The 18,920-nt window shown below is 36.0% G+C and overlaps 2 protein-coding genes across 7 annotated transcripts in view; both read right to left on the bottom strand.

Annotated features, from left to right (window-relative positions):
• Nucleotides 1-1,040: 1,040 nt before the first annotated feature.
• Nucleotides 1,041-4,070, bottom strand: timm21 (translocase of inner mitochondrial membrane 21). 2 transcript variants are annotated; one of them, XM_016669340.1, is made up of 7 exons: nucleotides 3,911-4,070; nucleotides 3,557-3,870; nucleotides 3,320-3,382; nucleotides 2,860-2,957; nucleotides 2,349-2,422; nucleotides 2,114-2,219; nucleotides 1,041-1,578 (listed from the first exon to the last, which is right to left on the bottom strand). In XM_016669340.1, exons 2-7 carry the CDS (start codon nucleotides 3,849-3,851, stop codon nucleotides 1,486-1,488), a joined length of 729 nt encoding a protein of 242 aa, XP_016524826.1. In that variant the 5' UTR covers nucleotides 3,852-3,870; nucleotides 3,911-4,070; the 3' UTR covers nucleotides 1,041-1,485. The 2 variants fall into 2 exon arrangements, with proteins under 2 accessions (XP_016524826.1, XP_007547890.1); XM_007547828.2 differs by having other exon boundaries at nucleotides 3,557-4,068.
• Nucleotides 4,071-4,714: 644 nt separating this feature from the next.
• neto1l (neuropilin (NRP) and tolloid (TLL)-like 1, like) overlaps nucleotides 4,715-18,920 on the bottom strand; it is a 70,212-nt gene continuing 56,006 nt past the window's right edge. For 2 of the 5 annotated variants that reach the window (XM_016669335.1, XM_016669336.1), the window contains 3 exons: nucleotides 16,200-16,313; nucleotides 12,545-13,175; nucleotides 4,720-10,013 (listed from right to left, as the gene is read on the bottom strand). In XM_016669335.1, the coding sequence (XP_016524821.1) occupies nucleotides 9,926-10,013; nucleotides 12,545-13,175; nucleotides 16,200-16,313 (833 nt within the window). In that variant the 3' untranslated portion in view covers nucleotides 4,720-9,925. Of the gene's footprint in view, nucleotides 10,014-11,619; nucleotides 11,695-12,544; nucleotides 13,176-16,199; nucleotides 16,314-18,920 lie in introns of all 5 variants that reach the window. The other 3 variants (XM_016669338.1, XM_007547826.2, XM_007547827.2) reach the window with 3 other exon arrangements.

Here is an 18,920-nt window from a genome sequence, read left to right as displayed (position 1 = left end):
GACTTGATCAAAAACCCCATCAGAGCATTGCATGAAACTAGTTTCTTCTTCTACTTTCTAAGTAGAAAAGGCTTTCAAGGGTCAAGTTTTAGTCTGACTTTTGATTACATATAATTTGTGTTGAACTACTTTGTGCTATAACAATTTCAACAACTTTTACTCTTGACTAAATGAATGTACATGCTGCTATATTACAATTATTACCACTATTTTGATTTATGCATTTGTCTTTATTAACTTTAAAGGCTTCATCACATTTTGACATGGACTTCCTGATGTTTCTCACTGCATGATTGTGTTTCCTCAGTTCTCAAACATTTATAAATGATTCAACACACTTCTCTATTTTAGTGTGCTTTTTATGTTGGTTCAGCTGTTTTTAATCTTTGTGCAGCACTTGTGAGCTACAGCTGCCCGTAAAATGCCAACTCAGCAAATAAAGTTTGATTGCTGTTCATTAGAAAATAGCAGCAGCAGCAGCAGCAACAACTAAAAACCCTTGGAGACAGAGTCGGTAGCAATTTCATGCAGAGAAACTGTAAATGTGGCAAAGATGGAAAACTCCTGCCAAAATATTAGTGCCGCATGCAAGTTGTTGGCTTTTGAATGAGCCCTATTAGATTCTATAAAGTATCAAAATAGTATAAAGTATTTAAAAAAGTAGTTTAATAGTAAAAAATTTGTCTTTTGAAGAGCATCGGTAGATATTGTTTTGGGAATTTTCTTCTGTTAAGTTTAAACTTTCTGTTGTTGTAACCCAAGACATTTCATCCTGATTTTATTTTTTTTTTATAGAGTATCAGTAGGATTTATATTTAATAAACATATATAAAAACACAATTATAATAATTGCTGTTTGTTTAGATCCATTCAGTTTATAATCCCCTGCGTTGTAGCATTAATAAAAATGGCAATCCAGAGATATTTAAATATGTGACCATGCTTTACACAAAAAAATTAGTTGTTAAAATGAAATAAAAAAAACTGACTCAAATGTCATGATAAATGTATCAAATAAATAAGACACACAACACACAATAATTGTTAAGATTTTTGTCTCCATCTGGTGGTTAATACATTAAGATGCACCACACTATTCAAAACAATGCAGAAAATACGCTGCTAACCAACCAATTTTACAATTTAAAAACAGTTTTTATTTGCTGTAATAACTAAAAAATACAAGGCATTTGTATTAAAAAAAGAAAAAAAACTACATAAAATTTAGCTGAGCAAAATAATCTAAAACCGCAGGCAACAAAGATTAAAAAAACTCCACATATTTTATTAAAGTTACAATCCATAATTTTATCCCAAAACAATTTCTATTTGTAATACATTTGACTTTGTTAAACTGCTACAAGAAAAATGACTTTCAATCAACCACAAATATTGCAAAAAATAAAAAAATAAAGACTTTTTTCATCCATGGACACAAACGCCTGCATTTTAGTTAGACAGCATTTCCCTGTTTTTAAATCTTGTTCATCTGTTGTCTTCCACAATAATGCTCCTCCTGGGGTATGTGTCTACGTCCACAAATATATAGCGAAATTCATATTTTCCAGTCTCAGCGTTCTGAAAATGACAAAACAGACGTCAAGAATCAGACAAATATAAAATTTGAATATTCTCATTAGGACTTACAGTATGTTGCAAAATATTCAACTTATTACACATTGTCATGTTTTAAGCAGATTCCTTATTGGAAATAATTAGGTTTTTATGTGATAAGACCAGTTTCACATTCTTACAGGACCAGTCTGAACATACAACCAGAGCTACTGAGGAATAGCATAAATCAAAGCATAAGAATCAATAAAATAAGCCCAAAAGTCAGTGCTAAATTATATTGAGAAACTGGCAAGATTTAGAAACTGCTGTTCACAAATATCACCCACCCACTGTGGCTGCTGAATAACTTATCAGACTTTTCTTTGTTATGAAGTTGTTCAAACCACAGGTCGACTTACTTAGGCTTTAGAATTACGCGCAACGTTTTGTCCGTCTACGACATAAACTGAAAATAACATTCAAATTTGTAGTTTGGAAACTGGAAAAATGTGCAAAAGTATGAAGCAGCATGAATACTTTTGCCAGGTAAAGTACGCACCTCTTTTGACTCCGAATGCACCGTTCCTTTCAGGCCCGGCTCTGAGCCTTCGATGTAAAATTTAACTCTCATATGTTTTAGTCCATCCTTCATGTACTCCGTGTGTCTGAGTCGGAAAACAGAAGCAAGCACAAAGTTACAGGGAAGCCACCACAAAGACGCCGATCTCTATTGAGAGTCACATAAAAAAGCCTTCCTAAAATATTTGAAGTTGATGTTTGATATTAAAGCCCACCTGACTTGCTGCCTCCTTCCTCGACGGGTTGTCTCACCATAGCATTTGATTGGCTCGCCAAAGGCACCGATCACCTGCATTTCAGATTAACTCAAATGTTTCAGAGTAGGGCACTTGTATCTGAATTGAACCAACAACAAAAACAACAACAACAAAAACCTTTGGTAATAGTGGGAGATGCAGTCGGTCCTCAGCTGTCTACTGTCTTGCGCTACATTCACACTCCAGGCTTCAATGCTTGATCTCAATTTTTTGTGAAATCCATTTTTTTTTTAGTGTGTGGTCAGTGAATATTTCCAAATATATTTGACTTGCATGTGATCTCCTGTGGGAACTGCAAGCAACCTAAAAGTGTCCTGCATGCGCAGTAGGGGATGCAGAGTAAACATACTCGGTGTTTGCGTAAGTAAACATTGATGGTAATGGTGGAGCATATTTTAAAGTTGTTGTCCAAATGGAGCCAGCACATTGGCAACTTATCGTCATGGTGTGAGCGCAGCCTTATTCTCACCTCTGGGTGGGATTTGACTATGTCAAAAGCTCTGCTGTAGACCTTGTTTGGGCTCGAGGAAGAAAACAACTCCTGAAACACCACATACAGCAGCCCACCTAAGACAGAAACGCACAATCTACTAAAGTTCACTGGTATTTCAATTGGAATTATTTAGATGAAAGTATTCTAGGTGACATTAATAAAACATTGTCACAGTACTTTCAATATCCTAATTCCATATGCTCGCTTTCTCTCATTAAGATAGATTGAAGCTAAATGTGAACTGGACAAAAAAAAAAAGGATGGATAACAGATTGGGACTGACGCTTAATAGATTGACAGATGAATAAAGGATAAATGCAGATGGATTAGTGATGGATGGATGGAATATTCACATAAGAAAGTGAACAAAGTCTGGGTATTCAAACACTATTTGTTTCTATAATTTCCCAGACTGCAAAAGAACCATTTTATTTACCCGTCACTCCCAGGCCGATGAGAACTACTATCAAGTAGGTGAAATCTCTTCCAGCTTCTTTCACTGCAGTAACCAAAGGTTAGGGGGTTAAAAGCCGATTATCACATCCAGTCTACAGAATGTAGTCCAGCTATAAGGTATTCAGTGGGATGCAATAAAGAGCGTTTAGTCTGAACAAAATACTTTTCTACTACGCTTACAGAATGACTCTGGTCGTTTTCCTATCGCCTTGCATACCTTTCTGTGCAGCTGAAGGTGTAGGCGTCCCACTCTGATACCTGGACACAGACTTGCCTCTGTCTTCGGGGCTGCTTCTGCTTCTGGCTGTACAGTGGACAGACGCAACTTGGTGTCTCTGACTTGCAGCGAGACAGTCCAGTGAAGAGACCTTTGACCCGAGGCGGACAAATGCTGGTGCTGTGCTCAATGTCCTGTGCGTGTGGACAACATAGCACCGGTGCACACAGAGTTGTGTCGCGGTTTGTCTCAGATTTCTGTGCAGAACTTTCAAAATGTGAGCATAAACCATCATTATTCTGGTTGGGACGCCCGTAAAAAAAAAAGAAGGGAGAGATAATTACACTACCGCCCTGAATAAGTACGTAAAAGTATATTATTATGACATGGATACAAACTAAAACTACTCCAACCTCAACCGCATAGTGTCAAACAATTCAGGACGCAGGGCGCATGACTTTGACGTGCACTTATTCGCCCATATTTGGAGGAAGCATATCTCCACCTACTGGACTGGAGGATGATCTGCATGAAGTAGATGAACTGGACATAGATACGTTTATTTATTTGGGATTAAAAATTCAAATGTCGGAGCCATTAACAAGAAGACAGGAGGCAGACCGAGTTTAGATTATTTTCACAAGTTCTATTGGAAGTGACACAGATTAGAAATAAGGCAGATTGGTTTGGAGACTAGGTTAGAAAGGAAAGGCTGAGAAGAATTGGACATATGGAGAAAGGGTATAAGAGCGTTATGTGAAAGAGGAAAATGCTGGGGTTAGGTTGAAATAACCAGATGATCCACTGTGTCCCTAACAGCTAAAACATAGCTTAAGAAAAAATAATATTATTCTATTTTTGCTTGAAAACAGTTTTCTTTTTCCCTTTTTTTTTTTTTGAAGAAAAGCTTTTTGGCTCATAAAGGAATCCAAAAGGAGCAAAGGAACTAAGATGTTTCATAAACAAGACTTGACACCCAAGCTATTCCATTATTGAAATGAAATATTTTGAGTTTTTATACTCTCTGATTTGATTTTCTATAACTCTCCATAGTTTAAGATGTCGCCCTGTCCGTATTTTCTTTTGACTCTCCAACATTCTGCTCATTAGAAGGTAGAAGCAACATAACCTCTGTGGAAAAAAAAAGAGTCACAGAAATTAAATCAGAAAGCATTAGTTTATTGAAAACAATTCAGCATTTTCTTAAGTTGTTATCAAATACAAGCTAAATTAGATAAAGAAAAAAACAAAACAAAACAACAAAAGCAAGTGTTAAACTTGAATTAAGTATGACAGGAAAAAAAAAATTACAGTGCGACTGAAGTGTTACTAAATAAATGTTTAAAGATCAGCAGATTAATTTGTAACTCTACCATGGTTTTATTTCACATATCCTGAACTGTCATTTGTTTTTATATAAAAGGAATCTGATTCTCTACTGAGAAACCATGACATCAAAATTGAAAATATGGTCAATATGGTTTGTGAAAATGTTTTTTTTTTTTTTTTATAAACCTGATTCTGTCCTTTTTTCACCTAAGAGCAATTTTACATTAAAGGTACTTTACTTAAAATAAAAATCTGTCTTCTATCTGAAATCAGTTGCTCCATTGCTCATCAAGCCCAACCTGATGTGGAGCTGCACAGGATGGAGGGGGTGGGAAATGCACCTTTTATCATCCAAGGCAAAGAAGAAAACGGAAGAAAAAACTTTATCAGAAACTTAAAAAATATATTCTGATCACAACACTCTACAGCAGTAAAGTTACTTAGGGTAACAGTTCATCACTGAGGATGCACACAGGGGAGAAACTTTAGCTCCGAATGATGTCAAACTTGGCAAGATGCAGCGGAATGATGCATCTGTCTGATGTATCTGCAGAGAAATAAAGACACTATTACTGAAAATCTGCTCCAGGCCCTGTTCCGTTCCAACCTGCTGCCTGGCCTGCCTCGGATTGATCCGATTCAGATTTGTTCAATTAGAGATTGCAGCACTTCCACCTTGGAAGTGGCAGATGGGTCTGCATTTACGTTTGTGCGTACATTTGAGCATCTGTTACATAGCGATATATAAGAGCATGTTCAAGCTGTGCTAGATACTTTTTGAATTTTCTCTAGATGTTGGGTTGTGAACTAAGAAACGAAAGAAAAAGTCTACAATGTACGAACAGAAACAAAGTATTTTATTGGTACTTGTCAGAGTATGTATGACCCTGTGTTTATGTAATGAGAAGAGCACAAATGTAATCATGCATGAAGTACATCAGACTAATAACAATAAAAGTAAAGAGTGTTGATGGTGGTTACAGTGAAAAGAAAACAACATATTTAGACAAAACTCTAAGAAAAATATACACAAAAAGAGTGTTGATTGAATGTTAGAGTTATGTCTGTCTGTTTTCATTTTTGCACTTATCACAAAAAAAAGTGACCAAGTCATCATAATAACAAATAATCAAATTCAGAATTAATTTAATCAATTGACAGTAGTATATTTATACTCGTATAATAAACATTACATTATCACTCACAGTCAGTCCAGCCTAAAAAAGAAAAGTGTTAAAATTAAACAGCTGTATTGCCCACTGAAATAAACAACTTTTTGAACTATTCCTTAATTGTGAAGTTCCAAATAGTGGAGTATTATTATTATTATTATTATTATTATTATTATTTTTTTTTTTTTCATGTAGGGGATATGGCTCACCACATGGTGGCAGCACAATCTTGTAGGCAGCACAAACACTGGCAAATAAGTTGGAAACTGGAACTTTTTTTTTTTTTCCTGTTAGAAGACATAGCAGTCAATGGGATGTGTCTTGTGCACAGTAAAGGCACTGTAAGAGACATGGCCAAACAAGTAAGGTATTGTTGGGGCCCTTTTCAAAGTCAAGTGATTGGACAGCATCTCCCAGCATTCATTGTGCTGGAATCCAACTTACTTATCCCACATACTCGATAAACTCATCACAAACTGCAGAGATAAAGTGGCGGTGGAGAAATCCTCCTCAGAAGACACTCACGCGTTTTGTGCCTTTTGTGTAGCTCTAAAGGCTAAGCGAGGCCAAACGTTTAAGGTTTATTGCTTTTTGCGCAAGTGGTTTTCTCGCCTCGACGCTTGACATCTTCACCTCCCCCTTTTCTTTCCCTCTCCTCCTCTTCCCTCACATGTTGTGCTCACGTATATTCTTAATTAGCTCATTAGTCTTGATGTATATTTCAGTATTCCATCCCCTAATTGCAGTTCATTATTAGTTAGTCGATTTGATTCTTGATTGTTCATTGTCTGTGGAGCAGTAGATAGACTGCATAATTAGTAGTCCCATATGGGAGTTATTGGCTGAATATTTTGACTGTAAGGGGAATCTATTTTTGTTTCTAGATTCAGATGCTTTTAAAAGAAGTTTTTGTGTATTCCGGTAAATGTGTGAAGTATTTTCTGTTCAGTAGGGTTCAATTCACAACTTCATGTGAGACTGACGAGTTTGGTTAACGATGTCGTGGAATGGTGCCCAGACTTTTTTTCCCCTAAAAAAAACAAAAAACAAGCTTAAACTCTACTAATAATTTTATTAATAGTAAATTATTAGTCATAATTATTCATAGTTACATCAACCATTGATATAATTCCTGTTGCACAAGAGTATGCTGAATCTAATCTCATTTGCATGTTGCCATTTGGGGTAAAACTAATTTGGTTTAGTTTAACGCCCATTTAGTGTTAAGCTAACCACTAAATGGGTGTTACACTAAACAGCCATTTAGTTTAACACTGAATGGCAACATGGTGTTAAACTAAACACTAAATAAATGTTAAACATATATTCCTGTCAGCTTATCTAGACAGGAATATGATCATCTTAATCTTAAAATGTAAGAAGTCATTAAACCTGGAGAAATATATTTGAGGTCATTATCTGCATAGTTCATCATTGATTCATATCTGATGCAATAAATTAGACTGCTTTCAGCAGAATGGTCCTTTTTGGGGTAAATGTGTATGAGTGGGATTGTGAAGTTTGGGAAACTTGGAGTGCAAAACAGTTACTCTAATGCACCATTCATGCTGCAGCTGCAGTAAACTGGGCATAAAAGCAAGGCTAAATCTTAAAGCTGTGATGTCGGGGAAACAGTAAAGTTGGCATTTTATATCTTAAACCTTTTCAAATTGAGTTTTGTGCTCCAAAATCATTTGGGTGAATGTCGGGGCAGCAAACCATAGTACAGGGTTTAAGAAAGATTAAGTCATGCCAAATGACAAAAAAAATAAAAAATAAAGCACATAAACCCATTCAAATTAATGACAGACTAGATGGAAAACAACATAAAAAGAAGAATATTCATGTTTTGGAAAGACCAGAGTCAAATTTATTACTTCAGGCTCAGAGCAAAACTGTGTTATGTCATACAAAATAGTTTTAAGTCGACAGTGTTCACAAATTTGGTAAAAGTGAAAATATTTTGGTGGTTAGAAAGAAATACCTTAAATTTTATTGCGAGTTTTAGCACTTAATGGAGCCATCTAAAAACAATTGCTGCAGCTAAACAGACTATTTTTTCCCATCCTGGACTGTGACTGATATGTGCTCAATAAAACACCAATGACTGACTGTCAAAGCTCAATTAATTTTATAATGATGACCAGGATATAATTATGATTAATAATGAACATGTAATCATTATGATAATCCTCATGATTGTAAACACAAACCATTTTTATCTGTTAGGTTTTCTTACAAAACTATTCCAGCTATTTGGATAGCTAGACTGTTCTGTTTTGTAGACATGTGATAATGAAAGTACACCCTATTTCATCAATAAAGGTTTACACACCAGAAAAAACAAAAAAAAAAACAAACAATATGATTACAAAAATGTTCTGGTCTAAAGATCATCTTAAAATTAGGCAAATAATACATTTATTCTTATTTGTTGTTTTTTAAAAAAAAGCCAAGAAGCAGAAAAGGTCAATATCACCCAATATGCTATTTTCACGTGTTTGCTATATATATACAAACACGTGTATTTCTATGAAACTTGAGATTCTGCATTGTGGTTCAATGGCTTAGAAAGATACCTAGCTTTAAATAAATTATGCTCAGGCATCAATTTTCTATGCATCTGATGCTGCATTATATTTAATTTAATCCCTAGCAGAGCCAGACCGAAACAATTTTCTTAGGCATTTCAAAAAATACCATGGCATGTGCATTGCAATGTAATGTCACTGGCATTGGAATAAATGCGAGTGCTAATCAAAAATATCACTGCAATAAAATAACACTTAGATTAAATAACCTTAACTTCATACTAGCTACGCCATCCAAATGCTCCGTGCATGCTGAGATATCAATGGTTTGCTCAACAACCTGAGGACACGCTTAATGGACACATGAAGGAGCTGATTAACATCTGATGAATCAAAGGAAAGCTTAAGTATTGCATTTATTTTAAAAAGCATCAGCAAAAATAAGCCCTGAAAGATAAGTTGAACAATGTATAAACCTTCACTTCATTGTTTCCTATTATAAAAGTCTCTTTTCATACAAAGATATTGAGCTTCAGTAGAAGAGAAGTCAGTCAGACTTAAATATTTGTCAAAAAGGCTCATTTTAAAGTGAAAGTTTAAGTCAAAAAGTTAGTCAACATATCAAAAGACAGCAACGTCAAACTCAAATCAGGCTGTGAAAATGTGATTGCAGAACGGCGTGTGGTGATTTACCCACACGCCGTGCAATGTATTTGACGCATTTTGTGAATGCTATTTAAATAGCATCTGAAGCTCATACAGTGCATGGATAAGTGTTTCTTTTTTTTTTTTTTTCAACTTTAATGTTAGTATGTTAATGGTTTAATGGAAAATAAAAGAGCATGCACAACCCACACACCTCTACCTTACATTATTATCCAACATAAAACAGAGGTTTTTTAAGCCCACAATAAAAAAAAATGAAATTAGTTTAGTAATACATAGAGTAAAATTCAAAGAGAGTAGACCAATTGCAAGCCTGTATAATTTGTTGTGAAAATCATAGCATGTATGCCATTGACTGAAAAAAGACATGCTGAAAAACGAACTTAGACTTAGTTCAGTTAAACTTCTTTTGTGGTCAGAAAGAATTTATGTTAATAACACAGATGTTTCACAGCCCAAACAGAGGTCCTTGAACTGTGTTCCTTCTATATAAGTCAAAAAAACAAAACAAACAAAAAAACCTGCAACAGCAGCAGAGACGACTGTTTTTCAGATATCCGTCCTCCACAACATTGTGGCTAGAATATTTCCATCTAGTCCTTTGTAATCTTTGCGCATGAATACACCTCCAGCATCCATTTCATTAAAGTGTCCCCTCATCATCATCAGCATCATGCTGGTGTAAATCTCCGCTCCGCTTTGTCATGTGTCAGTGACGCCCGTTCGTACTGTTCCAGGATAGCACTATTCTCAAGAAGTCTACATGATGGAGACAATGCAACATAAAGTACAGCATAAGCAGACACAGACACATTAAGACAACACATTTCTCACGCTAAGAGACAAAACAATGAGTAGTAATTGTTGGAACGACTTCATTATATGCTCACATGAAGCTGCGGCCCTTTAGAGCACAATCACGTTTTACGTCATCAAACAGTTTTGACTAAATCAAACTATTAGGGATCAGTCAGATTAAAAAAAATAACTCAACAGTTCTGCGTATTACTACTGGGTGCTTACAATTTCTTGTGTCACATTGGGGTTTTTGCAACTTCATGCAAACAATGTCATGGAGCATTTGCATATGTTACACACAAGCATAATAAGAACTGATATGTCATGCAATTCTATAAGAGGATCCCCATGTAGGTGTAACTGACGGCATAGGGGATCTCAGTGTGCTTTATTAATTAAGTGGAAAATTGTTCTTAGACTTAAAAATCTAGAACTGTGTTTGGTTTTCATTTCTGTGCTTCAATCTTGGCAAATTAGGTTTCTTTATACTGACTATACGAACAGTTTTCTTTTTCCACGGGTCATTCCTTACCAACTTAAACTTTCCCATCTAGGACCACTGACAGCTCTGAAGAAAAAAAATGTCAGTGAAAACTTTTCGGACTTTCTAAAACTGAAATATTAAGTTGTAATTTGTTCTAAATTGGTTCAAAATGAATGTATACACTATTTTACTTATCCATAAACAAGTTATTTGATTAACTCAGAACGCACTGCTTACATTTTTTGACTTATTTAATCATTTTTTTTGACCAATGGTGATTAAAGAATGAACGACACCCCACAGTCGTGCGTGACCAAGCTGGTGACCAGCACAGAGAGGAGATGACAGATTGTTGTGCTTGTTTTTCAACAACCCAAACCCACTACAGAACCTGCCTGTTAAATTACAGAATTGTCATATTGCTACTCTTGGTAGTCGAACTTCATTGTGGTTGCAATCTAAAAAAATTAAACCAAACAAGCCAATAATAGAATAAGCTGTTTAGCATAGGCAGAGATAATTCTCATGGTCATAATAAAAGTTTGTTGCATTTGGTTACACTGAAAACTCATAAAAGATAGTAACAAAAAAATACAAAGATTAATGTTTTTCTTAATTTGAGGGAAAAAAAAATAAGAGTTTGTCTTCTCTATGATACCAGAAGTCTTCAATCTACCAATGAGGAGAGTGCAAACTGGGAAGATCGTGTAAGTTGGCAAGGAATGATCTGTGATTCTACTTGGAGAAATAATAAGAGTTATAACATATTAAGTGGCATCAGTTTCAAGAAAAATGTCTAGAAGTCCGTGGTAATGCATGTGAAAGTGGTTATTAGAGAAAAGGCTTTTTAATGATGAACATACTCACTTTAAAAGCAAGATGGCAACAAGCAGGAAGACCATCTTGATAAACAGTAAAAAATAATAAAAATATATACATACAAAACTGAACTGGTAAAAATAACAAAAAGCCCATGCAAAAGTCACAGAAAAGGAAAAAAAAATAGACAAAAGTATATACTGACAGGGGCAGATGGCAATTACACAACAAAAAAGGTGTTGAGTGTTAGATAAGCGTGCTTACCTTGGGATTGTCTCCTAGACCCTAGTTGTGTTGTACTCTGATTCATGTTTGCTCAAAGAGCCAATGAGGCAGAACCTGAAATGTTATGTCTCTTTCATTTAATATCAAACTCATTTTGCATAGAGGTTAGAATGCATTATGTACTACACACTGTAAATGTAATAAACTTAATTTGTCATTTGGTGGGCATAAGGAGCCTTGCATGCATGACTGCAGTTAATCATTACAGCACAATCAGGAATATCCTGGAGTGAGTACATAGAAAGTCCATGCAAAGTTCATATAAAGTTTCTTAAATGCTCTATGATTCCTTCATACAGCAGTTTTGTAAACACACTGCAGCTTTCAAGCCGTCTAGATGCAATTACAACATGTTTATTTTTGTTAATAAAATAGATGCTAATGTCAAGAGAACATATTTTCCGTATCGCAGTTTGGAATCAAGTGCATATTTTGTAACTTGCATTATTGTAAAAAATATATGGAATTTCAACAAGGCACCAATTTAAGCCCTTTTGATTATTGTCAGATTAGAGACTAAAACAAATGGCATCAATGACAATAAAACGACAAATCTCAAAGAACAGATAGAATTAAATATAGCTGTCAAATACATATGAACAATTATAGAAAGCTAACTGGGATGCGTTACAAGTTTGAGGATGAGCATGCAAGATGAGACACACTGTATTTTAGCCCTTTGTTAGAATTTGGGATGGCAGAAAACAGGTGAGTAAAGAGGGTGAACTGAAAAGTGAATGGTAAAATGGAAAATAAACAACAAAAGGAAGACTAAGAACAACGCTCAAATAAAACAACAACAACAAAAAAAACATAGGTGAATATTTGTTGCACATTTCAAACTTTGTCATTGTTAACTATGGTGCAGCTGTTCCTTCCTCATCAGAAATCTATGGATACTGACCGCTGTACTGCCTTTTCGTGGCGCGACAGTCGGTGGCTCGTCGTGGGAACTTCTTCCAGGTCATCGTCCAGGTCGCACCCGTTGTCTGCCGCCTCTTGCGAGTAGCTGTGCTTCATGACCAAGATGCTCCTGCGGTTCCCTGTGGCCGGCAGCAGCGGCCGCACCGACATGGGCGGCTGTGGAAGGTCTGCGAGCAGAGCTGCCGCGGCCCCTGAGTCACGGGCACTTAAGTTACTCCGGCTCCCTCGCCCGCTGAGCGACAGCTGCGATATGTGCGCGGATCCGGGGCAGGAGGGGGAGCCACAGTGGTGGTCGTGGATGCAGCGGGAGGAGGCCTGGCGGAGGGCGTGGTAGTTCTCAAAGTCCTCCGCCAAGTCAACCAAATCTGCAGAGGCTGCTGTGGGCGTGGCAGCGCTCCGTAAAGTACACAGCTCGTAGTGAGGGGGCTCGAAGACCTCCTGAAACATGGTGGGGTCGAAGTCTTCTCGTCGCAAGATATACTTCTTACGCGGCTGCTTTATCTGAACAATTACTGAGACAATGAGGAGGATGAAGACGATGCAGCAAGTCACACCAATTATGGCCCCGTTTGTGGAATTCAGATTGTCCAGGAATTTGGTATTAGTTTTCTCTGCAATGGTAGAAACACATGAAAACCTATATGAAAGAGGAAGAATCTCATGATAAATATCAACATTATTTTCTCAGTAATAGAAGAGCAGTGACAAAACATTGAGTGTTAGGTCATTAAATAAAACAGTTAATTATCTGGTCACACTTTACCAATGTTCACTTCAGGTAGGTATACGTGGCATTTCATTAAGTCACACAGACTCAAAAATACCAAATGGGATTGAATATTTACCCTCATTAATATAAGCTAATATGTTCTAAAAAGAAGTTGCACCTCGTTTTCTTTGCACCCATCATCAAGCATTAATGCCTCTTTTTTTAGTGAACATGGTAAAGTTAATGTAGGTTAGTTGGTACCTGTAACAATCCTGACTTTTAAGCATGACTCATAAATTCTGCAATTGAGTGTTTGTTAAAGATTTGGAAGTGAAGGAGTAAATAAAAAAAGTTAAACTCCTAATTGTAGACTATTTTCATTTGTTTTCTTTACCACTCTGATCTTGATTTATTCCTGTTTACCATTACCATCTATTCTTCATCATCGTATTTTTTCAGTGCTTCGAACCAACATCAGCTCTGCTAACTACACATATCTGGTGCCTCTCTTTTTCCATTCTTTGCCTTCGGTAGCTTAATTATTTTTCCTCTATTATGTTATTTGTTCTGCCTTTAAAGTGATATGTGTTGTGCTCAATGTGTGCAAATTATTGATTGAAAAAATGTTGTGACATTCTCCAACAGAAAGCAAGCAGAAAGATCAGGCAAATAAAGAGCAGAAATTAGGAAAATAAAATGGTGTAATTATTAAAGAGGAGGCCACTTCCTTTTGCACGCTTCACGCAACTGAATAAAAATGTCACTTTAAAAATACATCCATTGTTTTTGTTAATAGCATGAGCATCTGTAAAAACTAATTCCAACAAACAGAATACCAATCTGTGCTCTAATCACTGACATTTAAAAACTGGATGAAATCGTAGCACAGAGCACAGAGCTTCAGTGACAGTAACGGATTACATTAAAGGGAGTGAAAGGGAAAGGAATAAAACTTGACATTTTCACAATAATTCAAAACATTGTGGGACCTAATGCATTACTACAGCAGAAAAACGATAACCTCAAAATCCCACAGAGCTATGCAGTCTATTCACCGGGTACAAATAGACTCGGTTCTGTTAATCTTTTCTGTGTATGAAGAAAAATATATGCATATATATATATACATATATACTGAATTGCTACTGTTTTAACCTGAGGACCATAGGTGTCAAATAAAAGTGACAACTCTTAGTGTACAATTGAAGCTGTGGTGACAATGTGTGCAAAGGATGTGAAGGCTGAAAGATTGGAGGAGTTAAAGTGACTTTGCTGCAGCATTTTAAAGTCTTATCGGTCTACCTTTTCCCTTCTGTCATAATATGTGTGAACAAAAAGGCTTTGATAATACAGCATTATTTCAGACTTTTCATATTAATATGAATAATTAGGTTTATTCTTTTTAATTGGCAAAGAGGCACATCACCTAACACCCCAAGCACTTGACATCCTTATTTGTACGCCTTTGTCAATAGAGAATGCCCCCGGTGTAAATACTAGGAAAATATGATGCCATACTGTTGCTGGAAAAAAGTTGCTATTTATGGCTTATAACTTCTTAGTGAGCATGCAATTAAAGGGCAATTTCACTGATTTAAAAGGAACCCTCACTGCATTTGATTTTCTTAAAACCAGAACCGGGATATTCTACACTCTACAGAGATCACAGATCAATTTTCCTAAGTCTTTATATATTTTTAAAAACACAAGCTTTCCTGCCATTTGGGAGACCTCAGATGGTTGCTGGGGTCCAGAAAAAAAAAGAAAAAGAGGCCATTCAAGCAAGAACAGCCACGGCCAACATTGTAAAAGTTGGTTGTTTTTCAAAATGTTCCAAATTGATTCAAAATATCTTAAAGCAGATTAAAAATAATGGTATTCAAGCAAGCTTCCGTAAAAGCCGTTTCTTGCTCTGCAACTGTCTCAACAATTTCTAAGCTTTTCCTCAAGCTAAATGCTTTAGCAATCAAAGGCTACCCGCTCCAAAAGCTAGGTAATTGCATTGTGTGATTTACTGAAACAGTGTTAATTTAATTGCCAGGGTCAAGACCTCTGTGTTCATCCACTTCGTCAAGTGAACCCGTTCTTTTGGCCTTGTCACATAAAACAGACGTCTCTTGTTAAAAACTGGTGCCAAGACAGAACAAACAACTATTGAACACCGCTATCCGGTTTGATCTGGATTTTTAAATAGGCAGTGCATGATGACAACTAGGAACTTTGTTTCACTACTGAAAAAGTAGCAGAACAGATATTGGCATAAATAAGCTAAATAAATAAATAAATAAATAAATAAATAAATAAATAAATAAATAAATAAAAATAATAATAAATGACATGAAAAATATGCTGCATAAATGCACATAAAATACCTTGCAAGAATCTTGCCTTGTTAATTTTTTCGTATTTTGTACTTCAGAGCAGCACTACTTCAACATATTTTTACTTATGTAAAAAGTAAAAAGTAGCCAACCAAATATGACTCAATTAAGAGTAAAAAAAAAAAAAAAAAGTACAGGCCAAACAAAGAAGCAGGTGTACAAGCAATAAATTTTCCTAACATCTACTGAAAGTTTGTGTGATTTTGGGTTAAAACATGTTTTTTTTCCACAGTTTCTGAAGTGACTCGGAGTAGGTAGGGTATAAAGAAATTTGTCTCAAGTAAAAGTAAAAGCTAAGCAGAGGAAAATTACTCCTAAAAGTATTTTTTTTTTTATTTTGGCAAAAAATTACTTAAGTAAATGTAACTAAGAAAGTGTAACTAGTTACCGCCCACAGCTGTTCTTGGCATGACATAAAATGCCAAGAAAATACAATAAAGATGTTGCTTTGTCTTGTGACAAAATGTAAAAATGTTTGCAATGTTACTGTGTGCTGGTCTGTTGCAGGAACCTCTGAAAACACATCTTACACATCTGCATCTCACCTTTGCATTGATTCTCATCCCAGGGGTAGACACAGTTCTGAATGCCGTTGCACACCAGAGTGTAGTTTATGCACATGTTACTGTGACAAAAGAAGGCATCAGCATCACATGGAGCTGCACAGGAGGGGGAGGAAAAAAAAAAAAAAAAAAAAGCAGAGTTACCAAACACTAAAATCCAATAATTTATTAATGAAACATTAACATTTGACCTGTCCCTTTAAATCGGATGAGACATATGTTCACATTTTACAAGAGTAAGTCTAAGAAATAATATTTGCTAGAGCACAAAGTTGCATTTGAAGTTACAGATGGGGAGAAGCTGTAGTGTGCCAGGTTTTTGAGGAAAAAAAAAAAATTGGATCAGAATTACTCAGATCAGATCAGTTCCCTCTGCACACATCTGTTCTTCATGAATTTTCATCATTGCCCTCCTCTTCAAAAAACATCTTGGGTGACAACTTGAGGATACAAATTAATTTCCCAGAACATATCCACATTATGCTCGTATGAATTATGTGACTTTTCAAAAATCCTCCAAACCTGAATAAAACCATTCCTGGTGATTATTTCCCCGCCCTTCCCGCAACTTTCATCAAGAATCATTGAATATTATTACGGAGCATGCGGTCTACTATAGCAACGACTCTTCTGACCAGGCATGTTTAAGCTGGAGCTTTTGATATCTTCGCCGTCCTGTGATGACTGTTTGTAGCAAAGCCATCAGTCAGCAGGAAAAAGACATGAAATCGATACGGAACTGTTGCTAACGCCATTGTTGTATGAATGTGGAGGTTCAGAATTAAAAGCCAAGGTGCCCTTGTTCTCCACAACCAATCATGCTAATGCACAAGCCAGATGAATGGTCAGTTCAAAGCTCTTACCTGGTAATTCTGGAGAAAATAAAAAAAGGCCAGTACTTAATGAATCAAGCACGCAAATGATCCATAATTACGTTACATGTTTAGACATACAGCAGTTTGTTTATTCTTCATTTAGTCCATAAATAAAGGAGGAAGTCAATGTAACATCCTGAAAAGGTTGAGATAATTTATAGCATGTTTTTTTTTTTTTTTGATAAACCAGACATCATTTGTTAATGGGTGAAGTTTTCACCAGTATCTAGAGTTTAATTATGTCCCACGCTGCTTATTCATCAAGGACTTTGTTCACCAGAGCAGCCAAAGCTCTTGTCAGCTGCTTGCTTTATGTTGGCATACAGTTCTGACCATATTTATTTCTACCACTAGTAAAGTTGCAAAAAGTAGCCTTAAATTGAATTAATATTTATTGCAGTAGCATAATGTCACATTGTAAGCCTTTAATTTGAGTACATTTATTGAGTAAGGGGGAAAAAAAAGTCTTGTTAAAAAGTCATTATATTGTGATAATAAATCATCCGTGGCACAATTGATAGTACAACCAAACAAACCCAATAAAACTAATGGAACGGAAGAATTTTTTGTTTATACTTTACATTTTAAGTGTTATTGGATGTAATAGTTCCTTATTTGCTGTTTCCAAATAAGACCTGGCACAAACATACATTACTTTTAGCCCCTGGCTTTTAGTCTGTGTAATATATTCATCTTGCCACCATGTAAAATGAGCGGGATGGTAAGGGAGGTAAATCTCTAGAGCCTTCTCCTAGAAACTGCGACAAAACGAGTTTTTGTGGAGTCACTAGGTTTCCACGACAACAGATGATATCTGATTGCCAAATGGTTGAAAGGAAATTATGCCAGAAAAAAAAGCATTTTGTTTGTCCTATAGTCACAAATCTAAATAGATGAAATCTTCTAACCTCTACCAAGATTTTAACTGAAACTATGCAATTTGATCTGACAAGAGCAACAACAAACTTTTCAGTGAAAAAAAAACAAACAGACAAAAACAAACAAACAAAAAAAACAAAATAAAACAAACAAACAAAAAAACAAACAACGCAGGTGATTCTGGTATGAAACAAAAGATGGATGTGTTGGAAAGCACTTCGTGTTTACCATTACGTAGAGTGGAGGATCTGTGATGCTGTGGGCCGGTTTCTCTTCCAAATTAAAACCTTGTTAGAGGGCATGGATTAGAGATTCTAAAATATCAGGATACTTTAAATACAATCTGGTGGCCTCTACCAGTAAACAGAAAGCGGGCCAGCTGAACGTAGAGAAGAGAAGAGTTGATAGAAACCAGGATTTTAAAGGCTCTATGGAAACTGCAGAAAGCAAAATGTTCAAAGATATCTCTATGAATGTGTCCTCCCACATTGTGAGATTTCATAGAAGTGTTGTCCTATTTGTAAAACGCGCTGTAGCAATGACAGCAATAATTTTAGTAATTGATACGGTGCTAAAAATGTAGGATTTCTATCATGACTTTTGGATGGCCCCAAAATAGAATCTCCACTCTGCTTAATATGCACGGCACATCTTACTGGCATTTATTTGTATGTGAGGCATGTTTTAAGATGTCTTTAAATAGCGACTGTCCCACAAGTAACTCCTGACACGCAGGGATAATGAATGGCTCTCTTTGGTCATTAGTCGTTTGTTACAGAGGAAGTGTCCTTCCCCGTCTCCTGCCCGTCTCATGTTGTCTCTCCTTATCTCTTTCTTTCTTCCTCCCTCTCACATAACACTGTCACTGGCACTGAAGGAGCTTGGCAGAAGTGTGGCAGAGCTGGGGACTCTTGAGACAGTGTTACCACTGTGATGTATGGCTGTTGTT

Source organism: Poecilia formosa, unplaced genomic scaffold, assembly GCF_000485575.1.
Source record: "Poecilia formosa unplaced genomic scaffold, Poecilia_formosa-5.1.2 Scaffold22, whole genome shotgun sequence".
NCBI classification, from domain to species: domain Eukaryota; kingdom Metazoa; phylum Chordata; class Actinopteri; order Cyprinodontiformes; family Poeciliidae; genus Poecilia; species Poecilia formosa.
Note: the sequence above shows the minus strand (reverse complement) of the source record. Positions and strands in the feature narration are given on the sequence as shown.

Bases quoted from the DNA above. Each gene is read 5' to 3' on its own strand.
- timm21 (XM_016669340.1), bottom strand. From the start codon at position 3,851: ATGATGGTTTATGCTCACATTTTGAAAGTTCTGCACAGAAATCTGAGA. The intron at 2,958-3,319 runs GTAAATAAAATG...TTTCTGTCTTAG, and splicing joins CATCGGCCTGGGAGTGACGG to GTGGGCTGCTGTATGTGGTG. The intron at 2,220-2,348 runs GTGGGCTTTAAT...TTTCCGACTCAG, and splicing joins GGAAGGAGGCAGCAAGTCAG to ACACACGGAGTACATGAAGG.